Genomic DNA, 17,507 nt, shown 5'->3' with positions numbered 1-17,507 from the left:
ATGATGCGTGGCCGATTAATCTTCCAGCAGTTGACGGCATGCATGCCAGCCATGGGCCATGGTTGTGCTGGTCCAACGCAGATGTGTATGCGTGTCTTTTTTTTACTGCGAGCAGATGCGTACATGTTTTTTCGTTGGGGCTAGTTTTTTTCTTTTGGGATACATTTTTTAAGCTTTAGTTGAGGCTGATGGAGTGCACGAGACATGCACGTTTACATGCGTATGTTTAACGTACATATATAACAGTGCGCTCTTATTATACACCGGATGTTGTTTATTCCAGTGGCCAGCAATCTAGGCTGTCTACAGGGAGTGCCAGCCTTGGTTCGAGTCCTTGCGGCACATTACTTTTTCATCTGCTGATGGGCCGGCTCTATGCGTAGTACTTTTTGCTAGAAATGAACAGGGACGGACGAAAAATCTTGTGGGTCCCACCATAAACGAAATTTTGTGGAGAAACAATCCTCCTTTTAATATTAGGTAGAGATTTAGGCATCCAACAGTTTTGGAAATGGGGAGCGAATCTGCAACATGAAATCAGTTACCAGTCTAGAGGATCGAGCGATTAGTAAAGGAAAACCAGAATGGTCCAACATCGTTCAACCTGTGTTAACGAAGAGCTAGTATAGGTGTGGTGAATCTTGTGAGGGATAGTTTCACAAAAAAAAAGTGAAATTGTGTAGCCCGTCAACACATAAGCCAAGATGCATCCCTACAAGTTCCGTTGGAAAAAAAAGTTCTGTTGTAACTATGTAAGTACTCCATCCGTTCCAAAATAATTTACTTTATAGGATTTTCCCAAGTCAAACTTTTTTAAGTTTGATTAAGTCTACAGAAAAATCTGTAAAAATCTATGATATCAAATAAAAATCTACTTTATCAAAGTACATTTCATAATGAGTCTAATAATGTAAATTTTAAAACAGAGGAAGTACAATGTAATCAATCGCTTAGGTGTCACGAGAAGCCCTCAGGGTGATCCTGTTGCTTGCCTAAACATTTTGCAGTCTTCTATTCGGGTATCAAACTACACTGCTTTATCAGAGATGCTAACTAACCCACTCAACTCACAGGCTTCTTTTCTTTGTAGGAAATGAGGAATGTGAAAGCTAGAATGGCCACGCATCAGGTGGAGCTAGGCGCTTCTCTGCACCAAGGCGGCAACATCCGTCGCCTATCCAGACGCCTCGCTGATCCTGCCCAATCCACCTGGGCATCACTGCACATAGACCTGCTCGAGCTGATTGCCAGTTGGGTACTTGCCAGCGACCTGCTGGACTACATTCGGTTTCGTGCAGTGTGCTTACGATGGCGTGTCATGACTCCTTGCCCACGCGGTCGAGGCGTGGTCGACCCGTGCTTCCAGTCACGTCAGTGGATGATGTTCCCAGAGGGTGGCGGGTTGTACCCGGGCCACCCTGGACTACTTGGTTACGTCCGCTTCTTCAACCCCTCTACCGGCACCTTCGTTCGTGTCAGACTCCCTTGTTTTAGAAACCACTCTGTTTTTTTATAAAGAGCGTTTTTATTAACTCATAATGTAGCATCAAGTGGATACAAAGCATAATGAGCGACACCCAACCTCTGCATAGCTAAGATGCACACAGCCTTAACAAAGAGTCTAGCAAAGTATATATAAAAAAGCGACAAGTTGGCAACAGTAAAGCCATATGAGTCCAAAACTATGCCAGTCGACGGAGGAGCTGGACCGATCCAGAGATTATGTTGTCACCCATGTTGGGTAAAAACCTCCCTGGCCACCCGCTCCATCCGCATATACACCGCCTTGAACAGCGAGGGTAAATAACCTGCATAGAAGAAGAAGTTTTGCCATTAAAAACACAATCGTTTCTACATAGCCAAAGTGACCATAATAAGACGGACGCTCCCACCCGTATTAGCGTACTAAAAGTATTTGGTATTCCATCAAGCCAGTGACCATATATATTGGAGCATTTGTTGGTGGATACAAATTGTACGCTATTTGGATTACTGACCATATAGAACGCGCGAACTTGCTCTGAAAGAAGAGGTGTTTAATTGTCTCGTCATGAGTATAAAAGCTACACTTCTTACTTTCTTACCAGTTGCGTCGAGCGAGGTTGTCTTTTGTTAACACAACTCCTCTCCAAAGATACCACATGAAAATCTTATTTTTTTAGTGGCATCTTTGATTTCCATATTAGTTTATTATTATTTAATAGAACCTCTGAGTGCGAGAGTGCACGGTACATAGAGTCAACTGTGTAGGATCCAGATGTAGTGAGGTTCCAGCGAAACACATCCCTCCCTTGTGTCAAGTTAACCGAATCCAAACGGGATAGAAGATGTTGACATGACGCAAGGCGGAGACCAATCAAATCCCTCCTAAATGATACATTCGACGGGTAGGAGCTGAGCACGTGCGCAAGAGTATCATTCTTATCGCGCACAATTCGGTACAAGGCCGGATACTATTCTTGAAGAGTGGTGTTTCCTAGCCACCCGTCCTCCCAGAAATGTATCTCAGAGCCGTCCTTTATCGCAAATGATTCAAAGTGGAATAGATGTTTCTTTACCGCCATCAGACCAGACCAAAAAATGTGAGTCGCCAGGTTTCCAATATGCCTGGGACTACGCTTTTTTGGCTAGATACTTATTGCACAACAGGGTTTGCCAAACACCATCCTCAGTAAGTAGCTTGAACAACCATTTACTGAGCAAGGCATCATTCTTAACCTGGAGGTCCTGAACACCTAAACCTCCCTGGTCTTTTGGTCGACAAACCACACTCCATTTGGTTAGCCTATACTTTTTATTTTCACTATCTCCTTGCCAAAAGAATCTGGATCTGAAGTAATCCAGTCTTTGCATAACCCCTTTGGAAATTTGGGAAAATGAGAGCATGTAGAGAACCATGTTTGTGAGAACAAAATTGATCAAAACTAGTCGCCCTCCAAAGGAGAGCAACTTGCCTTTCCAACTGCTCAACCGTTTCTCCAATCGCTCTTCAACATGTTTCCACTCCGCATTAGTGAGAAGCCGATAATGAATCGGAATTCCCAAATATTTAATCGGGAATTGGCATTGTGCACAACCGAGGTCGGCATATTGTGCAACCGCCTCCTAGGATTCTCTGAAACAGAACAATTCACTTTTATGGAAGTTAATTTTCAGACCTGACATTTGCTCAAAAGCTGAAAGCAATAGTTTCATATTTTTAGCCTTATCTAGCTCATGTTCCATAAAAAAATTGTATCATGGGCATATTACAAGATAGAGAGTCCACCATCCACAAGATGTGGCACTACTCCTGCAATTTGACCATCTTGTTTGTCGCGTTTGATCAAAGTAGCCAACATGTCAGCGACAATGTTAAATAACATTGGAGACACTGGGTCACCCTGTCGTAATCCCTTTTTCGTCTGGAAGTAATTAATGACCTACATCATCATTGACTTTTATAGCCACACTACCTCCAGTAATGAAATTTTGGACCCAGTCGCGCCATTTATCTGAGAAACCTTTCATTCTTAGGGTCTGTTGGAGAAATGACCATTTGACTTTGTCGTATGCCTTTTCAAAATAAATTTTAAATACTACTCCACTCATGTTCTTCCGATGCATCTCATGGACGGTCTCATGAAGGATTACTAATCCATCGAGTATATTTCGTCCTTGCATGAAAGCCGTTTGGGATGGCTGAACAACATAATCGACGACTGCGTTGAGCCTATTAGTCACAACTTTGGTGAAGATTTTGAAGCTAACATTAAGGAGGCAGATTGGTCTGAACTGTTGAATATGTTCAGCCTCCTTAGTCTTTGGCAACAAAACAATCTCGCCAAAATTAAGCCTAGATAGGTCTAGTTGGCCGGCATGAAAAAAATTGAACAACTCCATTAGGTCAGTCTTGATGACATCCCAGATTCTGATAGAACTCCGTGGAGAAACCATCAGGGCCTGGAGCTTTGTTATGTTCCATTTGGAACACCGCAGCTCGCACCTCCTCTTCAGAGAAAGGTGCCTTCATGATATCATTCTCTTCTTCTGTGACTTGTGGAATGTCATCTGTTCGGGTCTCATCTAGAGTGAAGTTCCCTTCCTCTAGAGCCCCAAACAGACACTTGTAGTACTTGGTTATATAACGCTTGAGCTCTGCCTGACCCTCGAGCCATCCCTCATCCTGTTAGAAACCACTCTGTGCTTGACTGGCCTGACGGCCTCCATCTCCTGCGGCACAACATGACCACTGCCATCCGCCTCCTCCACCCCTTTACCGGCGACGTCATTTTGTTCCCGCCTCTTTCCTCCATCCTCCTTCAGCTGGCCAAGTTAGGGTGCTTCATCAGTGACTTTAACAAGATTCAACACACCCGGTTTGTCCGCGCGTCTGTCTCCGTCAATCTGGTTGGCACTGTCAGCATGATGCTCGCGTTGACTAGCCTTGATCGTGTGGTGTATGCATCCACCGGTAACCGGAAGTGGACTCCTACGAGCTGGAAAATGAAGCACTTGTACTCGGCATTGCCATTCGGTGGCAGCCTCTATGTGGTGGATGGAGGGTGGGGTCTCGAACCATCGCGCATCCTGCGCATCGATCCTCCAGAAGATTCCAACCCCTCCTCATGGTCAGTGATACCACCGCAAATGGTCACCCAATGTCCAGTGGAACTGTTGAGGATGCCTCAACTGGCAGAGTGCAACTCCGAGCTGCTTTTGGTTGGCTATGATAGTAGACACTCAAGGATTGTGCTTTTCTGGGTTGCTGACCTTCTAAAGGGAGTCACCACCATGCAACTGACAAGCATCGGTGATCAAGCCATCTTCATCGGCGGACGGAACATGGTTGTTAACTCCAAGAGCCTGCCATCCGTCCAGGGGAACTCCATCACCATTTTCAATGAAATAGGTGGTGGTCTTGCAGGCAGGGGAACTCTACCGCTATACGATCTTGGCAGCGGTACCTGGTCACAGGGGTTTGACGGACACTTTCTCGAGAGTTATTTATCCAAAACCACCACACTTGAGGCTAGGGTAACAACTTAATACCAAATTTGAACCAAGTCACAAAAAACCATCAAAATTGTGCCTAATGCGTAACGCGGAGCACTGACGCTCGGATTTGGCTGTGAAAACAGCAAAACCGACAGGTGGGGCCCGCCTATCGGGATGACGTGGCGTGCTTACGTGGACAATATGGTGAGTTGGATAAAGGTCCCACATGTCAATGACTCAACTATTTTTTTTACTTTTTCTTTTTTATTTCTTCCGCTTCTTCACATCTCTTTCTTGTGGACATTACATCGAACAACTTGTGGGCGGACGGAGTCCCGCGACTAGAGGCACGGGGTGAGCACCGTCGTGGTGTTGGGCGCGCCGTGAGGAGGCCGCCGTCGCTCCGGTCGGCGTGCAGTCGAGCCCCTGCGCGTACATGGGGCTGCTCTGGCCACGGACACACACGCATGCCTGCAGCCGCCGCTAGCCGTGGCATGCACGCAGGTGGGACCTGGCGTGTGCGCGGCGGCTCGCTGGTTCCGGCGCTCACCTAGCTCCCCCCGGCACGCCATGAGGCAGACAAGCTGCTGCCACTCCCCATGAGCCCCCGACACCACCTCCCGGAGCTCGGGCGTGCGTGCGCACGCCGGTGGCCAGTGGCAAGGCGGTGACTGCAGCAAGGTCGCTGCGGCGGATGGGCGACGACCACCTGCAGGCAAGCATCTCCATGGCGAGCTCGCTCTGGGCGCGAGCGACCTTGCATCGTCAGAGGTGTTCGTCAGCTCGTGGTCCACGGCGTAGCGCGCACTGCCGGGGCGGTGCATGAAGGTTGTGTGCGGCGGCTGGCGACGCTACGACACGCTGGACTGCTGCGCACGGCGGCTGGTGACGCTACGGCGGTGAGCAGGGAGCCCCTTGTCGCGCCTGTGCTGGAGGGCATGTCCAGCCGACCGCTGAGCCGTCCTCGCCGGCAGCTTGAAGCCCGACAAGCCGCTGGCTTCACGTCCGAGCGGCCTTCCCTGCTGACCGCACTCCGCCCCGTGCTCCGGCCCCGTCAAACTCATCGTCATGCCTGCAAGAAAGAGCTCCCGGATGGCCGGCTAGAAGCTGTTTGATGAAACGCCCAATACAAACTGAGATGTGAAGAAGATGACTGTTTACTCATTGACAGATGGGCCCCGTGTATTATTTGTCACATCAGTCGGTCAAACTTTTTGGTCTTCGTCACGCCAGCCCGACAGGCGGGCCCCATCTGTCGGTTTCGCTGTTTTCGCGGACAAATCCGATCGTCAGTGCTCTGCGTTACGCATTAGCCACATAGTTGGTGGTTTTTTATGACCTGATTCAAATCTGATACTAAGTTATTACCCTGGCCTCAAGTATGATGGTTTTGGATAAATAACTCTTTTCTCGATGCACCCATGCCTAGGCCGTACAGCCTTGTCCTCCACGTCGCAACCTGCTGCCAGCGCCTTTTCTGGAACAGTGGGAAAATCATGTGTTTCAACACAGACGTAGGACTAGGAGCCGAGGAGTGAAGTGTGGAGGGGACCACACGTAAGTGTAAGTAGAATCTGCACTGATCAACGAGTTGTTTCTTCGATTTTCTAGTGGTTACACCTGCTGAAAGAGTCTTTGTTGTGCATGTTATCCCGTAGCTTTACCAGCATCCAGCACAAAGAGCAGTGGGTTCAGTCCATATCTATCTATTTATAGTATATCTACTCAATATTGTGTTATCGGTCCAGGATGTATAATTGTCCTAAACTTGTTGTGCACCCTTCAGCTCAAAGACCATGTTTTTGTCATATATGCACTTTGAGAAATTAATTGTGCTTCTTTTTTGTTATATCAGATTATAATCTAGCTTGATTCAATTATGTGTTAGCATTCTCGCTATTTTGTTCTTTTGGAAGACAAAAATTGATCTTTCAGGTTCGGGCTCTGAATCTGAACCGAGTCCACACCTTCATTGCCTCAGTCTCGTTCCTCCTCATTCAATCATTCTCTCTGCTTTGGTGATGCCCAAACAAGGAGACCACAACTATTTTATCTGAAGTACTTTTGCACCGTTTAGTTCTCTTTGTATGTACTGTCTGCTTATTTAATTCTTTCTTCTAGCTTATTTTGCATCAAGCTTGAAACAGTTCAAGATAACACCCTTGCTATGTTTTTTTCGAAAAGGGGATTCCCCGGCTTCTGCATCAGAATGATGCATACGGCCATCATATTAACCAAATAAAAGCAGCGCCAACATGGTTTCAAAGTCTCCAAAAGTAATAAAAAAGCAAAGCAAGCTCACACAGAGCCAAAAAGGGCTAGAAACACCCACTAGCCATGAATAGACGCCACAACCGGCTGGCTAAAACTAGATAGGTAAACTACATGCCTATCCTATTACATGACCGCCATCCAAACCGGTTGAAGATATCCCGAGCTACCATCTCCCAGCGGAAAGACCCAGTAACCAAATGCTCCCTGGCCTCCGTCAGGGTGAGTAGTGACCACGAACGGATCAGTGCCGTAGTTCGGAATAAAACCTGCAAAAAATGGATACATGATATTCTGTTAAAAACCAAATCATTTTTGCAAGTCCAGATAGTCCACAGCAAAGCACAAACTCCAACCCGAATGTGTCTCACTAAGTCAGGCTCAATCCGATTAAGCCATGTCCCAAATAACGCGTTAACAGAATTCGGTGGATTGATATTAAAAGCGATGTGGACCGTCTGCCAAAGTACTTTGGCCAACGGGCAATCAAAAAAGAGGTGTTTGATTGTCTCACCCCGATCACAGAAACTACACCTAGTAGGTCCTGTCCAATTACGCTTTATCAAGTTGTCCTTGGTTAAAATAACTTGTTTATGGACAAACTACATAAACACTTTTATTTTCAAAGGAACTTTGACATCCCAAACATGCTTGGAGGTAGGAATGGAGTTCGAATTAATAACATCAATATACATTGATTTAACAGTGAATACTCCAGACTTAGTCAATTTCCAGCGTAATTCATCGGGTTGTTGAGAAAGCTGGACCTCCATCAGTCTCCTAACTAGACGGAGCCATTCTTCCCAACGATTGCCCGCTAGCGTCCATCGGAACTGAATATTAAGGGGGATAGATTAAAATACCGATGCGACGAACACCTCACGTCGTTGAACAATACGGTACAAAGACGGATATTGGATGGCCAAGGGTGTCTCGCCGAGCCAAGTATCCTCCCAGAAATGTGTACTAGAGCCGTTTCCAATAACAAACTTCATCCTATTAAACAAAGATTGATTGACTTTCATCAGACCTTTCCAGAAAGGTGAATCGGTCGGCCTGACTGTAACCTGGGACAAAGTTTTTGTCTGGAGGTACTTGCTACGAAGGATTTGAGCCCACATGGCATCATTCTCCGTTGAGAGCTTCCACAGCCACTTGCTAAGAAGGCATCTATTCTTAACTCTAGATTCTCAATACCGAGACCCCCTTGGTCTTTCGGTCTACAGATGATGTCCCATTTAGCAAGCTGATATTTTCGTTTAAGCTCATCAACCTGCCAAAAGAAACGCGATCGATAGAAGTCCAGTCTCTATCTAACACCAACTGGGACCTCAAAGAACGATAGGAGAAACATAGGCATACTCGTGAGCACCGAATTAATGAGGATTAATCGGCCTCCGTATGACATGAGCTTATCTTTGTTTGTCAGCCTACGATGGTGGATTGGAATACCCAGGTAAGAGAAGGCTAACTCTCCCAACTCGCACCCAAACAATTGCCTATAAGCCTCCTGTTTGTCTTTGGCTCTACCAAAACAGAACAACTCGCTCTTATGAAAGTTAATCTTTAACCTGGTCAATTGTTCAAATAGGCATAACACAAGCTTCATATTTCTCGCCTTGGCCAAGTCATGCTCGATAATCTTGCAGCGGTTAAACCAATGAATGATGATGAGATTGACGCGTTAGGGGTTAGAGTGCTCGATAATCTGTGTGCGGATCTAGCACCCCCAAATCATGAGTCTGAGGACGATGATGTACCCCTAGAGAAGGATGCTGCTAGTATTAGTGCACCCGGTTATGAGGACCGAGCGTCAGAGCCTAGTAAACCAAAACGTAAGTGGAAACGGAAGATCTATCCTGATTCCGCAGTTCGTAGGAGTGCTAGGATTCGAATCACTAAAAAATTCCATGATGAAATATGAGAGGTATCTTTTGGAATAGCAGAGGTCTCAAGGACTTGGCTAAAAGAAGGTTCCTTGCTGAGGCAGCTTTAGAGCAGAACTTAGATTTTGTTGCTCTATCGGAGACTGGTAGAGAAAACTTTGCGCCCCAGTTTCTTTCTTCTCTTGTGGGTGGTATTGATTTCGATTGGCATTGCCTCCCCCCGCGAGGAAGATCGGGTGGTATCTTACTCGGTGTGAGATGCGATTCGCTTGAAGTCCGAAGTGTAGTGATGGGAGACTTCGCGGTGAAGTTTCGAGTCAGGTCTAAGATAGATGGTTTTAACTGGGCTTTGGTGGCGGTTTATGGTGCCGCACAGCCCGAGCTTAAACCGGAGTTTCTGGCGGACCTTGTTCGAATCTGTGGGTCAGAACAGCTTCCAATTTTAGTTGGAGGTGATTTCAATATCATCAGGAGGAGAGAGGAGAAGAACAATGATAACTTTGACGGCAGATGGTCGTTTATGTTCAATACCATTATTGAAAGCTTGGATCTGAGGGAGATAGAGCTTTCTGGTAGAAAGTTTACCTGGGCTAATGCTCTGCCAAACCCAACTTATGAAAAACTTGATCGAGTTCTTGCGAGCGTGGAGTGGGAACAAAAGTTCCCTCTAGTTACGGTGCAAGCTCTCTCGAGGGGAATACCCGATCACACACCCTTGTTCGTGGACTCAGGGGAGCCGAACCACGTGGGTAACAAGAACACCTTTTCTTTTGAGATGTCTTGGTTTGAACACGAGGGGTTCTTGGACTTGATTGCCAGGGAATGGGATAGAGGTGCAGGAGGCACGACTGCGATCGAGCGTTGGCAGAATAAGATTAGGCATTTGAGAAGTTTCTTACGGGATTGGGCTAAGCACCTCAGTGGTGTGTATAAGATTGAAAAGGATAGACTCCTTTCTCTTATACATGCCCTGGACATAAAGGCCGAATCCACTATTTTAATGCCAGCTGAGCTTCTGGTTAAAAATGAGGCGGAGAAGAGGTTGAAAGAACTGCTCCGCGAAGAAGAATTGAAGTGCGATTTGCGTGCTAAAGTCCGCAAAGTGGTCCAAGGGAACGCGAATACTCAATTCTTTCATTTGATAGCTAATGGTAAGCACAGAAAGAAGCGTATCTTTCAGCTTGAACAAGATGAGGGCACTATTTTAGGACAGGATAACCTAAAAACATATATTACCGAGTATTACAAGCAGTTATTTGGACCTCCGGAGGATAATTGTGTGTCCCTCGATGAGTCCAGGATTGAGGATGTGCCTCAGCTATCGGCTGCCGAAAATGATATTCTTGGTGCCCCGTTCTCAGAGAAGGAGGTGTTTGATGTTGTTGCACAGATGAAAAACAATAAGGCTCCCGGAACGGATGGATTCCCAGCCGAGTTCTATAAAAAGTGCTGGCACATTATTAAGGGGGATTTGCTACCTATGTTCCATGATCTGTTCTCTAGACAGCTTCAATTATTTCACTTGAATTTTGGAACTATCACACTGCTTCCTAAGAAAACGGATGCTGTGAGAATTGAGCAATTCAGGCCGATCTGCCTCCTCAATGTTAGTTTCAAAATTTTCACCAAGGTTGGGACTAATAGGCTCACACAGATTGCGCATTCTGTGGTGCAACAGTCCCAAACTGTTTTCATGCCGGACAGAAATATCCTTGAAGGGGTGGTCGTCCTGCATGAAACGCTCCATGAAATCCATACCAAAAAATTAGATGGAGTAATCTTTAAGGTGGATTTTGAAAAAGCGTACGATAAGGTCAAATGACCATTCCTCCAATAGTCATTGCGTATGAAAGGTTTTGATGAAGCCTGGCGCCGACAGGTTGAATCATTTACGCAAAAAGGTAGTGTGGGAATTAAAGTTAATGATGACATAGGTTATTACTTCCAGACACATAAAGGCATAAGACAAGGAGATCCGATGTCCCCTATCCTGTTTAACATTGTGGTGGAGATGTTAGCAATTTTGATAGGAAGGGCTAAGAAAAATGGTCAAGTAGGTGGATTGGTACCTTATCTTGTTGATAGAGGTGTATCCATCCTTCAGTACGCTGATGATATAATTATCTTTGTGGCACCCTTGCTATGTAGAATGTAACAATTGTTTTTTCTTTGTTTCTTGAAACTCGCTGATTAACTAGAGATGGTTCTGCGTTTTTCAAATGGTCATACCTGGAAGAGTCTTTGCTATACAGGTTATCTGCATCAAGCACAAAGAGCAGGTTCATATCCATGTGCGTCTACTCAATCTTGTGTTATTTCATTTCAGGATGCATAACTGTCCCAAAATTGTTGTGCGTCTTTCGTCTTGGAAACCATGTTTTTGATTAGCTAAAGTGATGTGACCTGCAGTACCATGAACATATTATCATATATGCACTTGGGAAACTGAGGGTGCTTCTTTTTTGTTATATAAGACTAGAATCTGGAGTAGATGGCAGTGGTACAAAAATCCAAATCGGTGCCCAGGCTCATCTGCTCCCGGTTAGAAAAAAATCAAAACAAATACTAGAAAGATTAAAAAAAATTCAATTTTTTTGTGTGGTAGATAATTTGATGCGTGAGGTTCGTTCAAATTTGAACTCATTTGAATATCTGAGCAGCTCTCAGCAAAAAAGACAAATTGGGTCAAAGCAGTGTGTGAACAGTAAACTTTTTTACAAACCTTGATTTTTTCTTTTTTGCAGAGAGCTTCTTAAATGTACAAATGAGTTGAAATTTGCAGCGAACCTCACGCATCAAATTATCTACCACCCAATTTTCTTTTTGAATTTTTTGAATTTTTCTAGTATTTGTTTTGATTTTTTCGTCTGCGCGGGTGCAGCTGAGCCCGGGAGCAGAAACGCCGCACTCGCAGTGGTATGGATACATTATCTATAATGATGTGTTAGCATTCTTGCTATTTTTTTTTTTTTTTTGGAAGACAAAAGTTGATGTTTCCGGTTCGGGCCTCAAATCACTGATTGATACATTATCTCATGTGCTTTTGTACTGTTTAGTTCTCTTTGTTATGTAATGTGCGCTTATAATATACCGTTTTCATCTAGCCTATTTTCTGACAAGCTTGAAATAGTTCACGCTAACACCCCTGCTATGTAGAATGTAGCAATCCCTTGTTTTTTCTTCTTCTTGAAACTCATCGATTCTAGGCACACATTTTTTGTACTAATATTGCAAATTTTATGTAGAATGTAGAGATTGCTTGTTTCTTTCTTAAAACTTATGGATTATAGAGGCATATTTGTTTGTACTACAACAGCACAAGTTGAAAGTTTAAGGTTCCATTTTTAGGGCTTCATTTTAGACCATACACCACAGTCCAGGGTCTAAATAGGATTTATTTTCCCTTTGAAACAATACACTTTACTTATAGTTCACCAGTTCTGATAGCATTTGTATGTATATTTTTGTAAAAACAAATTTGCTTCTGTTTTTACACGACATGGTTAAGAACAACTCACCTATGGCTGGCAACCCCATCCCAAGATCAAAGACCGGTTTGACGCACTCTGTGTCTCTAAAACTGGATTATTTTTCCAGCAGGAGGCGGCGTTCTTGTCAATAGCAGGCGCTATTGGCGACTTTGTCATGAGTAGACACTCATCAGTAGACACCGTGGGTGTGTTTGTGTGTGAGCGCACACCTCTACGTTTTAGCGGTGTTTCTTAAAAATAAAGCATCCATTACGACATTGATTATGAGAAAACCAATCACTTCAAAAAGGATTATGAGATAACCAACCATTCGAAGCAATGTCCCTTCAAGAATGTTATTTTGAGAGGTGGTTCTTTGTATTTTTGATAACTGTGGAATTTGTGATCTGTTCATAACAAGGCATGGTGGAGTAGTAAATAGCTGGATACTTGCCTCTCAACATCCCACTAAGACCTAACTGACTTAATGAAAGCTCATCAGTGGCTTAATTGGGACAGGTAGACTAATCTATCGTGAACATGACTGGTTCTACCCCACTTCATTACTTGCATCGTACTACCAGTTCATGGAACCTCCTAAGATTTACTGCCAACTCACGGAACCTCCTACGGTTTTTACCTTGTGGAGGTAAGCAAAAAGAAGAGGATAATGATACTTTCCACTGCAACCGTGGCCTTTAGCCAGCATAATAACTGCGGTGTTGCTGCGTCGAACGCTCTGCCGACTGCCGGTGCCGGAAGAAGGAAAAACAAAGATCCGGTAGGTGGACATTTGGCAACTGCTGCTGCTACTAGTAGAACCTTTCAGCCGGCCGCAGCCACCATCGTCTCACTCACTCCCACTCCCCGTCCCCGCCATTCTCACGTCTTTCTCCTCCTCCACCTCCTCCTCCCTTTTCACCACGTCAAGGTTCGTCAGGCAATCACCATCAGAGACCTTCCTCCGCCGGAGCAGCGCATGGCGTCGCCGCGCGCTTGGCACCGCCGGCTCATGGGCGCACCGGCGTCGTCGTCCCCGGCGCCGTCGGGCGACGGCGAGGCGGCTGCGGGGCGCGGGTCGAGCCAGGAGGCGATGAAGATAATGGTGTCCGTGCTGGTGGTGGTCATCTTCTGCACGCTCTTCTACTGCATCTACTGCTGGCGCTGGCGGAAGCGCAACGGTACGTGATCCTCCGTCTCTGACTGAACCGGTTTTGCTTCTTCTTGGGTACTTTACGTACTGGGAGTGAAGTAGGAATGCGAATCTTGTTTGTGTTGGTCGCTCTTCAGCCGTGAGGAGATCGCTGCTCCAGAGCCTGAGGCCGATGTCGAGCTCGGACCTGCCGCTCATGGACCTCGCCTCCATCCACGCCGCCACCGACAACTTTTCCAAGGCCAACAAGCTCGGCGAGGGCGGCTTCGGCCCTGTCTACAGAGTACGTAATTTACATTTTACAACAGTTGATTAGTATACGTACTAGTATTGATCAAGAATCATCTGGTCTGCAACTTGAGTGGCCTCTTAGCTAGAACCTTTCCCGCCATTTCTGCGGTGAAATTGAACCGAGCTTTGATTGGCATGTATGTGAACCAACCAACCAAAGGGCGTGCTGACCGGCGGGTCTGAGATCGCGGTGAAGCGGCTGTCGGCGCGGTCGCGGCAGGGCGCGGCGGAGTTCCGGAACGAGGTGGAGCTGATCGCCAAGCTGCAGCACCGCAACCTGGTGCGGCTGCTGGGCTGGTGCGCCGAGCGCGACGAGAAGCTGCTGGTGTACGAGTACCTCCCCAACCGCAGCCTCGACGCCTTCCTCTTCGGTGCGTTACGTTACCCCCTTTTCATCCGTCTAATCCATTTCGGTTGGTAGCTTGGAAAGAAACGAACTCGAGGAGGAGCGGTGGTTGAAACCTGCGGCGTCGCGCCATTAAGTTCCTCGTTTGGTTAATGGGGGCCAGCCGGTGCAGTGCCTACTGCCCGGCGATCCATGGACAGCGCAATTAAATCGAGCAATCTCTACATTGATTAACCGACTGGCGACGTACGTACTCCCTCCGTCCGGGTGTATAAGTCATTCGCGTAGTTCTAGGTCATCGATTTAAGGAATTAAATATGTGTTATATGTCATGAAAAGTATACCACTAGATTTCCACACGGATGTAGTTTTTAAATATATATTTTTTGTCACATATAATACATATTTAGATAGTTAAATTATCGACCTAGAACTACGCGAATGACTTATACACCGGGACGGAGGTAGTACTGATGGATGGTAACCTGTAAGTGGCCGGATAATTATCGCTTGATGCGCACTGCGAGCGACCTGCACGCCACATGGTACTAACTGCGCCCCAAGTTTTCCGGCTGGAAAACGAGATCATTAATTAATTAGTTGCTGCTAGTGATCTCTACATGATGTGCAGAGTACGCTTTGCTGTGTTGGTCGATCCCTGATCACTCAGAGTTTTGATTAATTAATTGTTACTAATACCACTTTGTTGATTAGACGCAAGCAAGAGCGCGCAGCTGGACTGGAAAACCCGGCACAGCATCATCCTGGGCATCGCCCGCGGGCTGCTCTACCTGCACGAGGACTCGCTGCTCAAGGTCGTCCACCGGGACCTCAAGGCCAGCAACGTGCTCCTCGACAACAAGATGAGGCCCAAGATCTCCGACTTCGGCATGGCCAAGATCTTCGAGGACGAGTGCATCGAGGTTAACACCGGCCGCGTCGTCGGAACCTAGTAAGCGACCACACGACCGCAGGACTGTGTAGTGTGTGCTCCAGTAATTGGCCGGCCGTACTGCATGCATGTTTACTCACCTGAATTCCGGTCCCCATGCAATGCAGCGGGTACATGGCGCCGGAGTTCGTGATGGAGGGCGTGTTCTCGGTGAAGTCCGACGTGTTCAGCTTCGGGGTCCTGCTGATCGAGATCCTCGGCGGCAAGCGGAACGGCGCGCTCTACCTCGAGGAGCACGAGCAGACGCTCATCCAAGACGTACGTACAGTCTCTCAAGAACTCTAGTACAGTAGTATTATTTTCACTACCATTATCTACTATAGTAAGTTTGAGCACTGAGCTGCTGCTCTGTGTTGGTGCAGGCATGGAAGAGCTGGACTGAGGAGAAGGCGGCCGAGTTCATGGACCCGGCGCTGGGGCGGGCCTACTCCAAGGAGGAGGCGTGGCGGTGCTTCCACGTGGGGCTCCTCTGCGTGCAGGACGACCCGGAGCTCCGCCCGACCATGTCCAGCGTCCTGCTCATGCTCATCAGCGACCACATGAACCTCCCCGCGCCGGCCAGGCCGCCCATGTTTACCAGGCTGAGGACCTTCCCGGCGGCGATGATCCCCTTCTCCACCAAGACCGAGTCCACCTTCTCGCCCCAGTCCATCAACGACGTCTCCATCACCGTCGTCGAGCCGCGATGAGGTTGATGGTGCTCTTTTGTTGTTGTGTACATACTGCTAGCTGAAATGTTCTTCGAGAAGGCCGGCCGCCGTTGGATTTTTGTAGTTATGGTGACAGTGCGTACACACTGTGGCACAAAGCTTCGTGCAGATGGTGACAAAGTGAGATCCATGGCGAATTGAGTACACGTGATTGGTTTTTTCGCTTTGATTAATTCCTATGTCAAGAAAAGAAAAGAACTCACTGGCATAGAAACAGTTTTTTTCCCTTCTGTTTTGAGCATTTTCCGTGACAATTTGGGTAGTGTATCAGGGAATTCAGGGTTGGTGTCCAGAAGCTTCAGAAAGTGGAGTGTGACCCTGAAAGTGTTGCAATGTGGACAGAAGGTCCGCTGAACTTTTGTCTTGGCAATTGACCCAACTGGGAAAGCGGAACGACCGAACGAGATTCCCCATTTCTTTCACCCTCGTAATGACCGGAGCGAGCAAGACTTTAAGACTTGCTGTGTCACTTTGTTGGTCCACTGCTCACACCAAGCGAAAGGTGCTGTTGTTAACTTTGGTAGATTCAGACCTCAACGCTTTGTTGGCCCAGGTTTCGTGGACGTTGTGCGGGAGAAATGGGTTTTGGCTTGCAGCCATCCTTTTGGTCCCTTGACAGATGCAATGAATCGATGGCAGCATTGCATTAGGAGGCTGCGGCACCACCCTAGAGGGTGCGGTGTTAAGAGCATCTACAGCCGGACTCAGCAAATCCGGCCGCTCAAATGCCCGCAGACGCGTCCGCGGGCATTGATCAGGCACTTTCTATATCCGTGTCTTCACATCCACGTATCTTATATTCTGTCCCCTATATTCATATTAAACCATGCAACATTAATAAAAACTATATAGATCATGAGTGGACATACAAATGCACAGTCGGTTAATCAGAAGATCACATCCGGATCATCGAAAGATAGCCAAAGTTCACATAATACACATAATACGCCGGACAAGTTCAAACTACAACTAAAAACTTGAAATAAAGATGGATCTTCACCACTTCCTCGCCGGCCCTTTGCCCTTCCGGTCGCTGGCGCAGCTGTAGGAGTCCACGGCAGGAGGCGGGTCCACGTTGGAGCCGCCGGACCCGTAGTAGGAGGAGGAATCGGAAATGACGATGAAACCTTGCAAGCGTCGAACAACGTGGTCTTGCTTGCGCTTGAGCTTGGCCACCCTCGCCGCCTCCCTCACTGCCTCCGCCGCCTCCCGCTCGGATTGCTCAATGCTAAGCCGGAGCTGCTTGGCGTTGAGCCTCCAGAGCTGTCGGGCCTCCGTCTCCGCCTTAATCAGTGACCGGCGGCACGCCCACTCGAAGAGACAGTCGTTCTTGTCGGGCACCCGACGACCGCAGGTGGACTGTGCAGACCCGTCGGACCCGCCCGCCATCTCCCTTGCCCTCTGCCTCTCGCGGCGGGCAGCTCGTGCCTCCGACTCCGGAGTCCGCATCC

At 47.1% G+C, this 17,507-nt stretch overlaps 1 protein-coding gene and 1 pseudogene across 1 annotated transcript; both read left to right on the top strand.

Annotated features, from left to right (window-relative positions):
* Positions 1-1,093: 1,093 nt before the first annotated feature.
* On the top strand, positions 1,094-6,515 carry LOC119338789 (annotated as a pseudogene).
* A 6,921-nt stretch (positions 6,516-13,436) lies between these two features.
* On the top strand, positions 13,437-16,286 carry LOC119341693 (cysteine-rich receptor-like protein kinase 10). The gene is made up of 6 exons (XM_037613558.1): positions 13,437-13,785; positions 13,895-14,040; positions 14,209-14,419; positions 15,109-15,346; positions 15,454-15,604; positions 15,709-16,286. Exons 1-6 carry the CDS (start codon positions 13,584-13,586, stop codon positions 16,033-16,035), a joined length of 1,275 nt encoding a protein of 424 aa, XP_037469455.1. The 5' UTR covers positions 13,437-13,583; the 3' UTR covers positions 16,036-16,286.
* Positions 16,287-17,507: the final 1,221 nt, after the last annotated feature.

This window comes from Triticum dicoccoides, chromosome 7B (assembly GCF_002162155.2).
Source record: "Triticum dicoccoides isolate Atlit2015 ecotype Zavitan chromosome 7B, WEW_v2.0, whole genome shotgun sequence".
Taxonomy (NCBI): Eukaryota; Viridiplantae; Streptophyta; class Magnoliopsida; order Poales; family Poaceae; genus Triticum; species Triticum dicoccoides.
The sequence above is the reverse complement of the archived record's forward strand: the minus strand, read 5'-3'. Positions and strand labels throughout refer to the sequence as shown.

Coding starts and splice junctions, on each gene's coding strand:
- LOC119341693 (XM_037613558.1), top strand. CDS start 13,584: ATGGCGTCGCCGCGCGCTTGGCACCGCCGGCTCATGGGCGCACCGGCG. Junction 14,041..14,208: donor GCTTCGGCCCTGTCTACAGA/GTACGTAATTTA, acceptor AACCAACCAAAG/GGCGTGCTGACCGGCGGGTC. Junction 15,605..15,708: donor AGCAGACGCTCATCCAAGAC/GTACGTACAGTC, acceptor GTGTTGGTGCAG/GCATGGAAGAGCTGGACTGA.